General features: G+C 41.5%; 1 protein-coding gene across 2 annotated transcripts in view; it reads left to right on the top strand.

The window, feature by feature from the left end:
* Positions 1-18,434, top strand: part of OLFM3 (olfactomedin 3) — a 157,714-nt gene extending 139,280 nt beyond the window's left edge. Inside the window, exons 4-6 of one of the 2 annotated variants that reach the window (XM_036272795.1) lie at positions 468-687; positions 15,200-15,306; positions 16,389-18,434. In XM_036272795.1, the coding sequence (XP_036128688.1) occupies positions 468-687; positions 15,200-15,306; positions 16,389-17,066 (1,005 nt within the window). In that variant the 3' untranslated portion in view covers positions 17,067-18,434. The remainder of the gene's footprint in view (positions 1-467; positions 688-15,199; positions 15,307-16,388) is intronic. The other variant, XM_036272794.1, reaches the window with a different exon arrangement.
* Positions 18,435-19,222: the final 788 nt, after the last annotated feature.

Below are 19,222 nucleotides of genomic sequence, written 5' to 3'. Positions count from 1 at the left end.
TGTTCCAGGAGCCCAGCTTCTGGCAGTACCCTTAGAGCATAAGTCATCAGTAATGAATGGTTAGACTTACCTGAACAGGTACAGGATAGTAACCTAGTTCTAGGAATCCATTAATTACAAGATGGACCCTGTTCCTATTTCCTAACTAAATAATACATGATTGACCTTGTGAAATGCCACCAACCGTAACGGCTACCACAGGAAGCTCCGGTAGTATGGTAAGCACCAGTCTGTTTCCTGCAGAGCAGGCAACCAGCTAAGGAGAGGTCCTGGCATTGAAAAGATAAGTGGATTTACTACTCCTGACCATGCGCCGACTCACATGTCCACAAAATACCTAATTTCAACCAAAAAGCAGTAAGGAATTTTGAATCTGTTTTAATCATCTCCTGTAAGTATCAAACGGCGGAGAATAGAGCCACTTGACCTGGGTAAATGGCTCAGGATCGTGCGGCCGCTTTTCGCAGGAGCTCAAGGAGAAGATGGATGAGCTCCTGCCCTTGATCCCGGTGCTGGAACAGTACAAAACAGACGCCAAGCTCATCACCCAGTTCAAGGAGGAGATCCGCAACCTGTCTGCCGTCCTCACGGGGATCCAGGAGGAGATCGGCGCCTACGACTACGAGGAACTGCATCAGCGGGTGCTCAGCTTGGAGACCAGACTCCGCGACTGCATGAAAAAGCTGAGTGAGTAGAACCACTGCATTGGTCGAAATTGTGTCTTTAAGTAGCTTCGATGAAAACTGCATTTTTACATTTTGCAAAAGGCCAGAAATGCCTCACCTTAGGGAAACCAGAGCCTGCTTTCCAAATTGGAAGTAATTGTTCTTAATGGCTTAAGCGCACCTGGGAACTGAGTGGTATTTGATGAACAGGTGCCTAATTTTCAGATCACCCTCTTACTTTTGGAATAAGTAGTCTGGCAAGTACAGCCAATTCTATTGGCTACTCTAATGGAAATAAGATTTATTGCAGACAGACAGTGTGTGATGATTAATCACTGCTTGGCGGGGCGGGGAGGCATTTCTGGTAGTGGGGAAAGGCAGACTGTAGGAAGGAAGCTGCCCTAAGGCAACACACGAACCAGCAGTGTTTATAACAAGCCAGAGCCACCCCTGCGATGCAGCACTGCCCGCACCTGAGAAATCAGGAGGCCCTTGCCCAGACAGACGTGCTCTGCTCTGTAAGGAGCCGAGCAGGTGACGTGGGTCCCTGGACTGAATTCTTGTCTCAACTTGGGCAGAGCTGACAAACTCTCCCTCTGCACCCATGAGCTAATTATCCAGCTGAAGCCCTCGTGGGACTAATCTGTAAGTTAATGCAGAGTAAATAGGTGGTAGGGAATGAATAAGGAAGGGTTGTGAGCCCATTAGGGACAGTATTTTAGTTGTTGTCATGATGTGACATGGGGGGTGGGGTGACTCAAAAGTGCTCTCTCAATGTCAAAAAACTTTCTGGAATAGAAATAAACTGGGAGGAGGGGTCAATAACTTGAAACAATAAATTTCTGGTAAAGAAAATCTCAAAAGATAAATGCAAATGTTTTAAAATAAAACTTGAATGGGTTACAAGAATATTTTAAAGATTCATCAGCACACTCAGCCCCTCCGAGCATCTCACAATCAGCCCGAGCCACCAGCTTTGTATGCTGGGGCTTGTCCTGTTCTCTCTGTTCTCTCCTGTACTGTTCGGTACAGGCGGACTCCAGTAAAGCCAGGCCAGGCAACAGCTGGGCCACACCTAGCAGACAGTGAGCCCCACCTGAAGCATCCAGTGATGTTCTCGAGGGAATCACAGGGGAAACTTGGGATTGATTGGCTCAGTGTTAGAAATGAACTTCACTTCCAGCACATACAGGGTGGGGCAAAAGTCGATTTACAGTTGTTCGCATGGAAAATAGTAATAGTAATATGAGAATAAACTGTCACATCCTTACAGCTGTAAACCTACTTTTGCCCCCCCTGCGTTCTCTGCGCTTACTGGGCTGGAAGGAATGACTATGCACTTAGGTGATTCCAACCCCAACTTTGTTTCTTCTAATCTACTGATGACTCGCCACACTCCATCTCCTCCAATACTGAAAATATATTTGGGACAAAGAGGTTCATCTAAAGAATGCATCCTATTTCTTCTTATTAGACCCGGATAATGTTTCTGTGGTGTCCTTAGGTCTCAGGACTCTGACTTGTAAGATATAGCAGACTTTTTATTAATTTTTCCACACAGACCAGTAAGTTTGAAAGAATGTGATTAAACTTCATTAATTGCATAACATTCATTTTTATTTTAAGTAATCAAAAGCATATCCAGTAACCAGTACAGATGTCAAACAGCAATAAAACTAGTATTTAACTTTGATACTTAGTGAGATGGCTGCTATTTGAGTTCACTGACAGGACCTCACAAAATACTAACAATAGGAGCCCACGTCATACACTCCTTCTGGATTATCAGCAGCCCAGGTCCCCCTCTACCCCTTCACTCCGCAGAGGCCACAGTCGCCCCGACTCGTTCTTGTCCCAAGGGCTGGGGATGTCTCTTCACCACTCTGTGTTTATGTCAGTTAATTCAGACCACTTACTGAGAGCCTCTGACCTCGCACAGTGTACAGACGTGTCCAGGTAGAGACAAACAGCCCTAATACCGTAAGTATAAAGCCAGCCACATGGTCCCTGAAAAAACAAATAAATGAATCTTCCTATTTTTCCTTAAAAAAAGAATCACTCCAATTTGAAAGGAGGTAGCTGATAAGAAAACAGAAACATAATTTTTAAAATGTATCTTTATTGTTGAAAGTACTCTAGCTGTCTCCCCCTTTACGCCCTCCACCCCACTGCCTACCGCCCCTGTGTCAGAGTCATAGTTTGATAGTATGATTAACACTTTACTTAATATTTACACTCCCTGGGAATTGGTATAGATTCCCAAATCATCTCTGTGAACATTTTAACTCCGTGCCTAGCATTATCTCATAGGCAAGTGCCCAAATATCAAACTGTCAGAACACATGGACTCAGAAAATCAATGTTAATCAACATCAGGACCATTAACAAAAATGTGGGGAAGAGTATAACAGAGGGTCCGTGCCAGAGGGTCTAGAGTCCAGTTGCTGTGCTGCTCAGCTCTGGAGGGGATGTTGGATAATTTTAGCATCAACAAGAGAGTCGCAGGAGCAAGCCTCGTTCATCAACAGCATCCCTTCCCTCTCCACCAAAGCCTCTCAACACACACACAACCAATCAGCAGGTGGTAGAAATGGGTTGGGAAAAGAAAAGAAAATTGCAACCATGATGAATGTATTTCCACCCACCTTTTCAGTGGATTTGCTTTTAGGGAAAATGTCACATGAATTTTAAGATAACTAACAAAACAAACAGACTCCTCGCCTGCAAGGCCTCAGTTACTCCCAGATAGTGAAGAAGGTGCTGAAGGAATCGCAAGGCATCGAGACCGTGAGAGCACCATTCAGCTTATTTCTACGAGAGAATTCAAGTTTTGGTACAAATAGAAATTAGGAAAAATGCTTCAACAGCAATGTACCCTAGTGGCCTGAATGAGGTACAGTAATGCTCTTTCCTGAATGCTTAATTTCCTACTACGAGAGACTGAATAGAATCAAGTCCCCTGTGCTTAATTAAATCACACCATATTCCCAGACATGCACAATATTATTATATGCATGTGAGAATTTAACTGAAAACGCACAGTTAAAGCTCTCGCAGCCCCCTGAGATCACCGATAGACATTTAACGTCGATTATAATCAGGCCTCCAGCCTTCCATCCTCTACCCCCTGCCTCTTGCTAGTTCTGTCTCAGGGCAATGGTTTGGTGCCATCTAGTGAAGTTCACAAAGAGTCTTTCTATCAACACAAACACTCTGAGGCTTCACGTTGAACAGGAGTAGCAGTAGCATTCAAAACTCGAGGTCCCATGTAACAACACTTGGGTTATTGTTTTTACCGTGTTCATGCCAAATTAGTTTCCAAAGGGAAAACAAAATGTCTACATGGTAATAGTCATGTTTGCACATTCAACAAATATTTCGTGAGTCCCCACTGTGTGCTGGCACTTGGTCAGGTGTTGGGGAGACAGGGCTGGTTCCCTCCGTTGTCAAGAAGCTCGCATTTTCGTGGGAGCAGAAACACGTAACAGATGAGTGCAGCAGTGTGGATGGCGCCCGACAGGCCCCACGCTGCTCTTGCCCGTGTGGTCCTTCCAACCGCAGCGAGAAGGGGTTAGGCCTTGATACGCAGTTTATTGGAAACAGATTGCTCAGCTCAAATTCATCTGCCAGAGGCACACATTGGAGGCAACAATTTCAAACCCAACTGCTGTGTTCAAAGACTGAGACTCGTTCCCCACACGTGATGTCTTTTGTTGGGTACACACAATGAGAGAAACTGCCCGGATACCTCAATAAGTTTAATTCAGTAAAGAGAACCTAACTGATGTAGAAAGAAGCCGGAGAGTCCTCTTGGTTCTTCCCTGAACTTCACTCCCATGCAGTCACACCCTCCCTGCTCCCTTCAGCAGTCTCTCAAACCTTCTCTGCACCTTCCACTCTGTGCAGAACCAACCGCTGTCTGTCATGTCCCAGCGGGCCGGCCCCTAACCACTCCCTCTTACCAGAAGTCATTTCCTCTCCACCACACAGGCTATCTAGAGTCATCGTTCCAAATGCAAATCCAATCATACTACACCTGCATTGAAGTGATTTTCCTTTCAAATTAAACTCAAGTAGGTTTTCCGGTGTGTCTTGACGACATGGATTCTGCCTAATTCTCTAGCCCTGTTCTCTCCCGTTCTGCCCGTGCACTCGCTCTCCACGTTGGTCATCCCAGCCGTTCAGTTCCTCAGCGCTGTATATGCTTCATTCGCCTCCTGGGCCTGGAGTCCCGCTCCCTTTCGTGGGACACTCTCCCTCTCCACCTCACCTACCGATTCCGACAGGTGTTCACGTGTCATACCAGACACTAACTTCCTACCTACTTCTCTGAGTGCTCCTCTGCATGGTTGGACATCCCCTTGCATAGTCTCCTGAAAACTGAAAATGACAATTTGCTATAAAAAAAAAATCTTTACCCCTAGGGACAAGTTGCCCTTGCTCTGGGAGGTCAGGGACCACCCGTGTCTGGTTCCAGCTAAATCTTGGTAGAGGAGCGTAAAACATAATATGTGAAAATTAATGTCCTTAGAGTCTTTGAGAGCAAATACTACCTTTAAATTCAAAAAGCTTTATGTGGCTTTCAAGAAATAAATCAGTGTATGTCAAATATAAAACTTCTGTATCTTCTATAAAACCAACAGTTGGGGGGCATGAGAGCAACAGAAGCAGAGTCCCCCTCTCCTTTGTTTTGCTGCCTGTTCTTTCTTCGGTGCCAACGCAGCATTTTATTCCCGATCACCTGATACTGGGCTCTACTTAGTGCTTAAAGCGATAAACATCTGAAATCTCAGTGGAAACAGGAATTCACAGAAAAATCAAACTGAGCCTGGAGTGAAGAGAAGTGAGATTTAGTTTGCAAATATAATAGGAGAAATTGACAGGAATACCCCCACCCCCAAGTAAATTCAGAATGTTTGACTTCGGGTGGTGGGCACACAATGCGACATATAGATCTGGTATCATAGAAATGTACGCTTGAAACCTATATGATCTTACTAGCCAATGCCGTCCCAATAAATTTAATTACAATAAAATAAAAAAGCTCTGCAAACGATCATTTACCAAAGACAGTTCTACTCCCCCTAAAATTCTAAACTATAATACAGAATGCCGTTTATCCAGTGTCCACTCACGTGATGATGATTTATTCTTCTAAAACCCTGGACTCCTACTTATTTTAGCACATCTGGGGGTCATGGTATATTTTACTATAAACTGATTGATTTATAACTTATCTTTTTATATTCTACATTTTCCTAGATTACAACTAAATTATAAGCCTTTTAAGGATATAAAACCTGTGTTTTCAGAGGCAAGCATAGGTTGTCAAATTATTTGGGATTTCATACTACAATTCTGCTCCATTCAGTTTGGATACTAAATAGAGTTCACCTTAAAGATGTGTTCCTGATATAAGCTTCATCCCAGAAAATGTTGAGGATGTTTTGAAAGTAAACCAGGGGTAAATTTGTGTTAATTATGAGAAGCAGACATAGTTGGACACACACTTCTTGGTCCCATTTGCCGGACACCCACTGAAAACGTCCCAGTGCCCGGCCCACGGGGGCACGGCCTCGTCCGCAGCTCTGTAGTTGGTGAAATTAGACGTGAAAATAAAGGTTAAATAATAGAAACCGATTTCACTATCAAATGTATGGCAGAGGTAAACTTACTTTAAGTAGCTTCAATAGACAGACGTTGAACATCAAACCTTATCTTCCTGCTGTGCTCTGTGTCCGTAAGGAAAAGAAAGAATACTACCATAGACATAATCACTGTTCCGTTTAATTTACTTACATGGGCATGGCCTTAGGATTCAAGTTCAGAAGTTGTTAGTCCAGGACATTACAAAATTCAATTATATATTAAAGAAATAAACAAAAGAGAAGGCAGATTTTTTTATGCTTTGTTGATCGAAACAACCGGCGTTCCTGCTGCATCCCAAATGACATCTTCTTCTGAGCTGTAAATTGATAAACATGGATTATAGCTGATGCTACAAAGTCAAATGTCTAACGGGCACAAGAGAAATAAAATGGTCACGTTCTTCAACTACCTTATTCAGTATATTTTCTGAATATACAGAACCATATGCATGCAGTGTATCATAAAATGCTAATGTTTTCATATGTATCTCTGCCAACGAGAGCAGAGCAGGAGAAAATCAATGAAGCAAAACTTAACTTCTCTCTCTGCCGACCACTTTTGCAGGGACATTTGTCTTCCAAACGTCTGGGAAAATTACCCTTTCTGTCTGGCTTCCTTTGTTCTCATGGAAAGTGAGAAAGATAATTATTTATTGGAACAAAAACTAGTGTGGGGAAGCCAAGAAACAGAAATGACTTTTACTGTTTATTTTACTTTATGTTTACAATTTCTGCACTGCATCAGAATCTGAGGATACCAGTGTTTACTTAACACAAAAATCCACAAAATTATAAGTACAAAAACAGCCAGTTTTAAAAATAAATTCCAGCAACTTTAATTTTACTAATTTCATTCGACAAGATGAATTTAGCTTAGGCATCCAATAACTATTTATAAGAGAAACTTCTATTGGAACAAAATAAACAATGAGAGCTCTTCTGTTTTTTGCTTCCTGAGAATAAGAGTAGATGATGATGATGAGTGTGTTTGCTTGTATGTGTGTTTGTTTTATTACAACCGCAAATACCGCCTTCTACCCATCAGCATATAAAAATTTGTTGATCCCCTATCCATTCAATGTTCTCTTAGTTAGATTAGCAACATGTCAAGCTTCATCACCTTACAGATGAGGAAACCACCCCAGAGAATAACTGCACAATCCAATTGTATGATGATTTAATGTGGTGGCTTAGATTAGAAACCAGCTCTCCTAACACCCACCTCAGCATTCTAAGGTGGAATGTACTACACGAAGCATACTTCCTGGGAAATTGTGAAGTAAGTACAGATATGCAAAAAAAAAAAAAAAGCACATAAAAGAATAGAGACATGGTTACTCATGGTTACTAAATAGATTAAATTACCATATATTTATGGGTTCATTTATTTAATTAGTCTCTCTTTTACATCATCAGTTTCTCTCTCTATTAGATTATTCCTAAATGCAGTCTTCCTTAAACAACGAGATCAGCACACAGTGAACATTCCCCAGACCCTCTCATTTCTCCACCCCACCCTGCCTTCCTCCGAAGGCCCTCCCACAGCTGCTGTTTGGTTTCCAATCTTAAAAACCACCTCCCATCCAGCTTCTGATCTCTGCACTTTCATTTGATTCTTGTGATCACCAGTGACTTCTTGCTGTCGAATTCCATGGTCATTTCTTTGACTGTATCTTTTATCCTTCTATTGGATCTAGATTTATCTTTATGTTATCTAGACACCTCGGTGCTATTCCCCACAGGTCAGTACTTCGTCCTTCTTAGAATGAATGCTCTTGTTGCCCTGGCCGGTTTGGCTCAGCGGTTGGAGCGTCGGCCTGCGGACCAGAGAGTCCAGGTTTGGTTCCTGCTAGGGGCACACACCTAAAAAATAAAATAAAATGCTCTTGTTTTGAGGATTTCTTAACACCGCACTATTTTTTCTATCCCATTTATACTTAGTGGGCTCTTAGCTGGGTCCTGTAGACACTGGGATGCCCCGGGGCTCTGCTCTCGATGCCTTTCCCTGCTCGGGTTGGCTCTAACACAACCCAGCCTGTGGCTCGTCGTCACCACTGCGCTGAAGTCTGCCGCCAGCGCCTGTCGGTCTGGCTGCATAGACTGTGTGTTATCTTCTCTATATCTGCACAGGGAGATAGTCATGAACAGCTTGAAATAACACATATGGAATTTATTTTTCCTCCCAAGTTCATTCCTTCTTATTTCATCTGAATAAATGATACCATAATCTACCCGGCTGAACAAGCCAAAAATCTGGATGTTATCCTAGATTCTTTTCAACTTGAGATTTTTTTTTAATTCCTCTTTTTACTTTCCATCCTATCATTTAAAGTCTAGTCCTACCAACTTTATCCAAAAAAAAAACCACATAACGCAAATCGTGTGCTTTTCTCCGTCCTCACCACTGCTTCCACATCTGTCCCGGGGGCCAGTGTGAGAGCCTCTTGACTGTTCTCCCTGCCCACGGTCTCTCCTCTAGCATTGGTTTTCCATTGTAGCTACAGTGATTTTTGTTTAGAATGTGGCTCACATTCTCTTACCACCCACATCTTTTTTAAATGCTCCAATAGCTTTCCATCTTACATAGAATAAAATCCAAATACTTACACTCTGATTTTACAGTTTCATTATCTGGACTATTCATTCACCTCTTCAGCCTCATCTTCTGCTTTTCCAAGAATGCTCTAGACACGCTGGCCTTCTTTATTTTCATTCTCTGAACTCACCACGCATATCCAGATCTGGGGCCTTTGTGAGAACAATAATAGCTAACATTTAGTAAATACTTAACTGCGCATCAAACACTATTCTAAATTCTTGGCACATGCTTCTTATTAAATCTTCCCAGTAACTCTGTGAAATAGATACCATGCCTCCTGTCCCCCATGAGACACTGAGAGAGAGGTTAGATATTGTTCGAGGCCCCAGAGAATAAGGATAGAATCAGGACCCAGGCCGCCGGGCTCCTTAACCCGTGCCTCCAAAGCTGTGCAGCGGTGCTTTCCACTGACTGCCCACCGCCCAGATGCCCCTCATTCTGTTCACGGGTCCGAGCCTGACCTCAGATTGAATACCACACGCTCTCAGAGGTCTTCCCTACCCACCCCCCTAACGCAGCTCCTTAGTCCCTCTTTACCAAATCGCCCTACTTAAATACCTGCATTAAATGTATTCCTCCCTGACATATTTAGCTTGTTTTCTTATTTATTTATTTATTCCTTCTATTTTGTCATCAAAATGTAAGCTTCACTAGAACAGAGGTCTCATGTCTCACTCACCATTATCATTCTAATGCCAAGAGCAAGTGCATGTTGCTCATTAAATCTTAACTGAATGAATGAATGAATGAATGAATGAACAAAACACTGCTATCTGAATACAACATACAAAAGCCTTTATTTTAGCACCCACGGGTGTGTTTTCTGAGGCAGAATTGACTGGAATAAGAATGGATCATCCCCACCAAACAAGACAGATGGTAAGAGTTGCTTAGCCTGCAGCCCACCCCACCATGGTCACCCGAGGTGGAGGGACTTTTATGTAAAGCACCTTGTCCGTGACTCTGAAGACTAACGGACATTTCCATACACAATTACCACAGAACTATTTAGGGTTTTAAACAAGTTTATTGCCATGTAGTCCGGTATTCTCTATATATTATTTCAAGTTAAGAAACCAAGGGTCTCATTTACTATATAGATCTTTTATTTTAATTGTTGGTATTTTGGAGTATTATTTATTCACTTCAAGTGTGCTTCTGAGATTTCTACTACAAAAATTGATTTACTCAAAGGATATGATGAAAGGGTGGTGACGGGAAGACAGAGGCTGAGGGTGCAGAGTGAGTCCCGGGCAGATGGGCGGCAGCTGATACGAGACAGGCCCGGAGGAAAGTAAGGACACACAGGAGAATTCAGGAATGCTAACCACAGGCTCACGAGCAACGACAGGACCCTCCTGGCCAGAGGCCAGACACGCAGCATCTCCATTTGGAACCAGAGCTCACACGGTCTCACATGCACATTTGAAAATGGTTTATGTCTAACTTAAAAGCCCACTCGCCGAAATCTCACAGAGTTCAATTTTGCAAAATTATATTGATTTACTAGATTATAGAGCTAAGTGTCCTTCACACAGAGAGCTACCATTAAGATACATATGAAGAACCAAATCGGTGAAACCTAGTAAGAAGTATAAGTGCATTAAACTTCTCCTTTCCAGACCCTCACATTTATTTTTTATAGAAAACTAAACATGGAAGATCAGTTGAACTTCCTTATTTCTTTCTATGTTTGACAGTTTATGGGTATGTTTTATAGATGAATACAGGTAAATGTGGCTTAAAGTAAGATAAATTTTAAGTTAGCTCAGGAGGCTGTCTTAATGGAAGAGACGCTGTTATATATCACTGTACTCAGGGCTGAATTTCCATAATTTTTATTTAATATCAGCTGGTAGTCAGCGCACTGAGGGCTACATTCTCTTCTCCTCAACACGGGTCTGGTCTGCAATAATGCCCTCACTTAACCTTCCTTGGCAGCTGAGTCCAAACGGAAAAGACAGACAAACATGGAATGGATGGGCAGAAGCAACTGTATTTTGAGAAGCTACAATATATAAATCTGTTTTGTCTCCCTGTTTCCGCATCCCCCAACACCTACCACAGTCCTGGTGCATGATAACTTCTCCGTGAAGCGATGTTCAGTGAATAAGTTGATTAAATAGTAACTACTTGTTGTACCCTCTAACCTGTTTCAGAGAACATGCCCATTGCTGCAAGAAGCAAGCAAAGCCAAATTCAGCTCCGGTGTCGGAGCCTGCTTTGAACCCCTGGCGTCACTTGTCTCGGTTCCGGTCTAAACAGCCTAAGGCTCAGCAGCACCCCTTCGCCATATGGCTACCACACTGGGCTCCATCCAAACGCCACAGAAGCCGAGCCACCCACGCCACCCACGTGCTGTCACTTTCTGGAAATGTTGATTACATGAGATCCGTGGCAAAGATAACTGCCAAAGATAATTCGTAGGCAGATGTTAACCAACCCATCCAACTCATCTCCTATTAAAGTTATAGCTCCAGAAATTGAATTCAGAAGAGCATTTAAACCCAGAAAACAGACCAGCCTCTGAAATACGTACCCGTCAGAGGGGAAGCTGAGCTTCGTGTCTCCTTTGCCCAGACGACGCTTCCAGCTTCATGCGGTGGGGGCTTCCTATGGCCAAGGGCTGGTTCTGCCAAAAGGCGGGTTAAAACCCTCACTTTGAGGTTTAACTGTATAGTTTCACCATCTAAAATGTTAAGTTCAACTCCAAAATGAAGTCTCTATTCACTCTCAGTATAAAAACAACCCGAAGTCACCAGAATGCCTTCCTGATCCTGTGTCCCTTTGGCCATTTCCTCTGGACGTGACGTTTTGTGGGGACAAACAATTCATTATGTTTATGTTTCCTATTGGGGATATTTTAGTGATCTATTTCCAGAATGAATTTAAACTGATTTCTGAGATTCCATGTATCATTTTTTGTTCAAATGATCATGAAAGGTCATTCATCTTTAAAGAATTTTTTTAGGAAATTGTAGACTACTTTTTTCTCCTGTGGAAAGCGGATCTTCAACAGGAGCATACTTTTCCAAGATCATTCTCACCAACTGTGTTGAAATAAAATGTATACTATCTTTCAGTAGAGCTCCCACACCTGTGTGAAGCAATGTAATCATCTATTAGTTTTACTTAGCATCTATATGAAGTAACTGATGTTATAATTCATGGTAAGAAATCTATCTAATTTTTTTAAAGGTTGAAAGAATTATATATATATATATATATAGAGAGAGAGAGAGAGAGAGATTGCCATGTCAATGATAAGATAAAGCTGGAATTTTAAAGAACACAATTTCGATCTAGTCCTTACAGGATTGAAACGAAATTAAAATGCAGAATATTTACAGTTTCCATTTCTGGAGACTATTTACATCTTCAGTTTTTGCCTGCTCCTTAGACCTGCAAGGAATCTGGCATTTAAAGACCTGAACGTGAGTTTTCACTAGGTAATGTATACAGCCGGCCCATGTTTATCGCGGTTAATCAGTTCCAGACTCACCACGATAAATGAATTTCCGCGAAGTAGGATTCTTTATTTATCTACGTAATGTGATTTTTGCTTTTCTAAATGTATGGCTGACATTCGGTTTTTGCAGCTATGTTACCTTTTACGATGATAAATACTGCATGCACATGGCTAGAGTATACGCTGAGGTTAAAAAGACCCTGGAACAGGCAGCCGCACCCCCTCCAGCTTCGCTGTCCAGACGCAACCACATTTATTTGGGCGGCTGTACGTGGTTAAATCTTATCTCTAAAATATGCTTATTTTCCCACTATTTTTAAACTCAGTTTCAAATATTGTTTACTGACTTTCTGCTCTGAGGAATGAGGATTTAGGTCACAGCCAAAGTCAGTTTCTTTCTTGTCTCCTCATAATACACTTAGGACAATTCAGCTTGAGCCTTCTCAACTTTGTAGCTTCGAGCCTCATATTTAAATCTGGACTCTTTCCCATCAGCTATAGGAAAGCTCTCCTAGCACCATGTTTGGACGTATGAAGTTAGTGACACCCCGTCTTCCTTTCGTCTCTTCTCCCGATTTTTCATTCTCTCACATATGACCTTGACCTGGGTCATCATGGCGGGAAACACCTTGTGGTTTCTACAGCCACGGAGCAGATGAACACCTGTCTTCTGTAATTAGTTTGGGGGCTGGCTCTGCAAGTGAGGCGTCTGTTATTCTGACAATGCTCACATCGTTCTTTCGGAGCTAAGTGGTGGACGCATGTCTTCCAACGTCTCGGCCTCTGTGCCATTCCAAGGGGCATATTACTAGAGTTAAGTTCAAATAAAGTCTCCTTTTATGTACATCAGAAAGTGCCTTCACCATACCCTGTCTGTCCCAGAGGGTGTCAGATAGCACATGCACAGACCGATGCCCTTATTTCTGAGGCCTCCTTGCTGGGTGTCTGTTCACTCTGGAGGAACTGCTCTCGGGACCACCGCACATCACGGAGACAGGAGGCCGCTCTCCCAGTGCATGGCTCGCCCTGTCTTAATTGACTTGCTCATTTTGTTACAATATTTCTTTGTAAGAAAAAGCCCATTATAGTCAAACTCTGGAAAGTTTGTGTGTCAGAAAATTTTCTTATTCTGGCTTCCTCTGATTTTCCCCCTAAACATAAAGGCACTGACTTCGTCCGCCAGGGTCCAGCCCCGACAGTGAGGAGCCAGCGCCAGTCCCCCCCCCCCCCCCATTCGCATGTGGCCGGCTCGCATCCTGCCTCTGAAAAGTTCTCACTTCCTTTATTACCGTCTGCTAAAATTTCACAGGAATTTTTAAAACCTTTTTTTTTTTTTCATTCATTATGTTGTGCCCTTTTAATCTGAATACTTAGGTTTCAAAGCTGGGAAAATTCCTTAACATCTTAAACCAGAGTTACTTTTCACATCGTATCTAATTTCGCTATTCATATTTTGTTGAATTTATTATTCATGCCTAATGGGAAAGAAAACATACATTTTGTTTTGTGGTCATTTTCAGGGGGCATGTGTCTTCCTATTTATTTCAGTATACTTACATTTTCATGCACCCGCCATCTGTGAATTAAGAAATATTTAGTTGGTCAGATTACTTTCACTCATGTATTCAGAGAATATACTCAACTTTGTAGATATCACTAAATAGTACAAAATATAATATTTTCCTTCATCATCTTCTTGATTGCACAACTCAGTGTTCGGCCAGGTACAAATGATTCTCACGAGGAAGTTCTGAGCTGAAGTTAGTTGTGATCCTGATTTGCTTTGGAGATCTGTTCTTTCTCTTCCAAGCACACAGGAACCAATGGGAACTAACCAGCAATGCACCAATTTTGAGGATAGGCAGAGGAGAATGGAAGAAACACAGAAAAGGTTTTAAAAACTTTTTAGTAGAAGAAAAAGAACAGAAAGAAAACAAGTGGATAGGAAAGAATATTCCCCTGTTAAGACCAAAGGCCAACACATACAGACACCTGCTGCCTTTCACAATGGGTATAATCCATCACGTTTCAATGTCACTGTTTAAACATCTCACAAAATGCCTGGGTTTCTGTTTGGTTTGGGTTTTGACATTTTTGAAGTCCAAGATTTTCCTAAAATCTTATTTGATAAAAAGATTACAAAATTTTAGCAAGGTCATTGATTTTCAACCTGCCTACAGCATCGATGGATACTCAGTATCCTTCATGGCATGTGCTCCAGGGTCCCAGGGCTTGCGTTCTGGGGGCCACGTGTCCCTGGCCCGCTGTAGCTGCTCTTCCAGGCCCTGCTGTCTGCACAAGGCATGTTCACTTCAAACTCTCTTTCAGGCGGACTGTGGTGGAGCTTTTGTTGTTGTATTCTGTAACAACATCTTCCCCGGAGCTGCAAATTTGTCAGTACAAAATGAAAACCTGCTTACAGAGTTCCTTCTGGATAGCAGAGGTTGTCCCAAGTGTTGACACACAGGGGCAGGGGAGGGGGAAGAGCTACTAACCAGGTAAACAGGTCCATCAACAACTTGTTTAATTTTCCCGACTTCTTAAAGACACAGCTATGAATTGGTATAATGATAATGCCTTTCCTCATTTCTTTCCTTCCAGATTGTACAGATCATTCCCTATTTTTAAACTTTGTATTTTAGATTTAGAGTCTCTCAAAAGTAAGTCTTCATGGTTCTACACCCAACATGGATGATCATTCACTCAGAATACGTAATATTAATCACATGCCCAGGAGTGCTTGTTTTGTTCCTGTGACCATGTGTGTTGGAATCATTGCCCACGATCACCTAACCTGTTTATGTTTCTCTAATTTCAGCATGTGGCAAACTGATGAAAATCACAGGGCCAGTTACAATCAAGACTTCTGGAACCCGATTTGGTGCCTGGATGACTGATCCTTTAGCGTCCGAAAAAAATAACAGAGTATGTTTCTTCCATAAACACCTTTGCTTAGAATTAATATTTATTTATGTTTTTTGTGTACTGGACTATTCATTTCCTTTAAGGATATAGTTTCAACTTGAACACTGTTACATCACTGCAAATATCTTTAGTTTGATCATATTAACATAGCTACAAACTTATTTTAGTACAAGTTCCATCCTATAATTCACCAATATAGTGAGTCTAACTTTTATTTTTTCTAGTCTTGTTTTATACTTTAAAGGGCTAATTACAAGAATACAAAATTCTCTCTATAGTTCTACTAAAACCTGTTCCTTAATATGAAAAAAATTAATAAATAAGTGAAAAACTCAAAAGCTAACCAACTCACAAAACAAGCTGAAATATTCCTGGCATCTAGAGGTAATTTTTAAGGAAATAACACTGAACACTGGGCGGGGGGTGGGGAGTCATTTTCCTCAATTGGCAAGGCCTGTATTCTGTGGATCAGTGTACTGGAAACTTACCATAGCTCTGTTTATGTTCTATTTCAAAACTCACCATACACTAAGATTCTCAAGGGATCCAAACAAGATCAGTAGCTATATTAGTAAAATGATTACATTAAAAGATAGTTGTACCATCAAACTGGTCCAATGAGCATGTGTTAGTTACTAGAAGGTTCTGGGGTATCCATAAAAGAGAAATATATTAAATGGTGTAAAGTCAGACTATACATTTTTCAGAGCAAGTTACAGAACAAGTAAATTTGCTGGAGGTGGTATTTTTGCGGTTATTGATCAGATTGACCCATCAGGTAATTAAACAAAGTGATGTGATTTGTACTGACATCTGTCTAGTGCACTCAGTCACAGGCTCTGAATGGTCAAAAAAGAACAAAAAGCAAATCAACTTCAAGGCAGAAAATTCAGCTGTTTCCTTTCCACATCGACCATGCCCCTATTTTGCAAACACCTGCCGTGCTCTCGGCCGTAAGAGAATTTTCTCCAGAGCCCGAGAGTAGTGATAGGAGTGTGCTGACTCTGTCTTTATTTTGGAATTGTCAGAAAGGTACAGAATTTACATACTCCATTTGTTTATTTATTTTTCCATCTTCCCAGGTCTGGTATATGGACAGTTATACTAACAACAAAATAGTCCGTGAGTACAAATCCATTGCGGACTTTGTCAGCGGGGCCGAATCAAGGACATACAACCTCCCTTTCAAATGGGCAGGAACTAACCACGTCGTCTACAACGGCTCGCTCTACTTTAACAAGTACCAGAGTAACATCATCATCAAGTACAGCTTCGATCTGGGCAGAGTGCTTGCCCAGCGGAGCCTGGAGTATGCTGGCTTTCAAAATGTCTACCCCTACACGTGGGGGGGATTCTCCGACATCGACCTCATGGCTGATGAGATCGGGCTGTGGGCTGTGTATGCAACTAACCAGAACGCAGGCAACATTGTCATCAGTCAGCTGAACCAAGATACCTTAGAGGTGGTGAAGAGTTGGAACACTGGCTACCCCAAGAGGAGTGCTGGGGAGTCATTCATGATCTGTGGGACACTGTATGTCACCAACTCCCACTTAACGGGAGCCAAGGTGTACTATTCCTATTCCACCAAAACCTCCACATATGAGTACACAGACATTCCCTTTCATAACCAATACTTCCACATATCCATGCTTGACTACAACTCCAGGGATAGAGCTCTTTATGCCTGGAACAATGGTCACCAGGTCCTGTTCAATGTCACCCTTTTTCACATCATTAAGACTGAGGATGACACATAAGCAAATGTAATTTGTTTTCACTGATCTAAACAGTGACATTTGTGATCAACTCTCTAGGACCCCTTTGGTGTTTTCTTTATTATAATGTTCCACCATTTCTCCAAAGCATTTTTATTATAAAGTTGGTGTTTCAAAAAAGCAGCAGGCCTGTCTAAATTCACCTGTTGGAAACCATCTGAACTCCTAAATTTACAAGGCCTATCATGTCCTTGTCATGAAAAGCATTACAAAGAGCTTAAGTGACTAAAGTCAGACTTTTAGCAAAAGATTAATGGTCTGCCTTATATTAGAGTCAGAGACTAATGGTAGCTTAAATGCATGAATGTCTCTTTCTACTTTTTTTCTTTTTTAACTCTGCCATTTTTTACTGTCTCTAGCTCCACACCAGGAAACATTCTGATAGGAATCAGGAAAACACAAAACAAAAAACAAACAGCACTTTCTCCCCATTCCGTTTGAAAAGATACGTGAGGATTTTCTTTACATGGAGAGAGAACACGAGTCACTTCCCTGTCCCTCATCCTTGACGCGGTGCTGACAGTCATTTCTAAATCTCTTCTAACACTTGATCGGCAATATGTATTTCTACCATCGAAACCACCATTGTGCAATTGTATCTCTTCACTTCTGTGAAAGTAAGTGATTTTTTTATAGAATACACTGAAGTTTAATCTCAGTAATTATTATGGGTCCATTTTCAAGCGTGGTCAGGAAGGAAGTATCTTCTCGGCGTACCCCTTTACATAGTATTAAGAGCTAAAAAGAAAATCGAACCAGGTCCCTTCCATCGAGTTTCAGTTCACCCCAAATCCTGGCCCACTGACACGGGACGCTAACCAGATTCGGTACAGACCAGTGACTCACTCTCCCTGTGGAAAGCAGCCCTTACCGGGGCTTGCAGAGAGGAGCTGAGCCACTAACTTGGATTGGAGTTGACTATACTCATTTATAATGCAACCAAACAAATTTTGTTCTTCATAACTAAATATATCAGTGTTGTAACTTATATTTCACACACAACTTGCAATAATGTGGTTCCTTGTGTCAGCATTCTAAAAGTACATGAAGCACATATAACAACTCTTTTAAAAATTCTGTAATATCATCTAGATTTACGTTATAAACTCTGGAGAGTTATTGGCCAGATTTGTGCAAAAGAGAATGATAGGAAGACTTGGGAGTTGTCCGTGTCATTTAAATTTACGAACAGCCAGTTTGGAAGGCAACCCCTGCTTACCGCGATTCACTGTGTGTGCAGAAATGATGTAACCAAAAAAGACAGCTTTAGGATTTTATGTTAACAACTCCAAACACATATGATCGATATATATTGAACATCTCTTTGAGTTTGGATAAACGTTCCATATTTTAAAAATACTCATCTAACGCAGTTTTACAGAAACTAGTATGGGTGAGTTTTATAATTTAAAAAGTATAGAATATAATAAATAATATATAACTTAAATTGTTGTAAATGTTTAGTTTCACACATACATGATATTGTAATTTCCTTTGTAAAGTAAGGATATAACAATTCAGATAAAGTATTGTATAAAGAAATGCTAACACTTAAGAGTAATTCATTTCCGTTGTCACAAGTAAAACATCATTCTCAAATAGCTCACTGTCAAAAATGTAGGATTAAATAACCCAGTCTTGGGTTAAAGTGTCCAAGTTTAGCAAAGATCGATTGATCTCTCTCTTTCTCTCTGTCTGTCTCTATCTCTATCTCTGTCTCTCTGCCTCCTGGGTCCCTTTGCAATGTTGTCTTTTTTCTCTTTGAAAGCATTTATCTAAGTTCCCCTCTGCTTTTGAGTGTTAAAAAGTTTAGGGGATTCACTTGTCATTGTACACACGCCACAAAAATAATCAGCCGATACTTTGTATATGAGGAGTTTGTATGAAGAAAAGAAAGTCAAGCGCAGAAATGAAGGGATGTAATCGGATGGCCTCTAATGAAGATCTGGGTCTTCATTACTTGTTTGTCACTTTTGTTAAACGATGTAACATGGTATCATGGACAATCAGAACCCGGACCGTCACAGCTCCCTGGACACACGCAGCTTGTAAAGCAGCCTTGTGTCTTCTGTGTGAGTTTCGTCGCCACGTCTGATTCGTGGGTGCGAGTTGCCAGGGAGCGGCCTCAGCGACGGTCG

Source organism: Molossus molossus, unplaced genomic scaffold, assembly GCF_014108415.1.
Source record: "Molossus molossus isolate mMolMol1 unplaced genomic scaffold, mMolMol1.p scaffold_m16_p_20, whole genome shotgun sequence".
Taxonomy (NCBI): Eukaryota; Metazoa; Chordata; class Mammalia; order Chiroptera; family Molossidae; genus Molossus; species Molossus molossus.
Note: the sequence above shows the minus strand (reverse complement) of the source record. Positions and strands in the feature narration are given on the sequence as shown.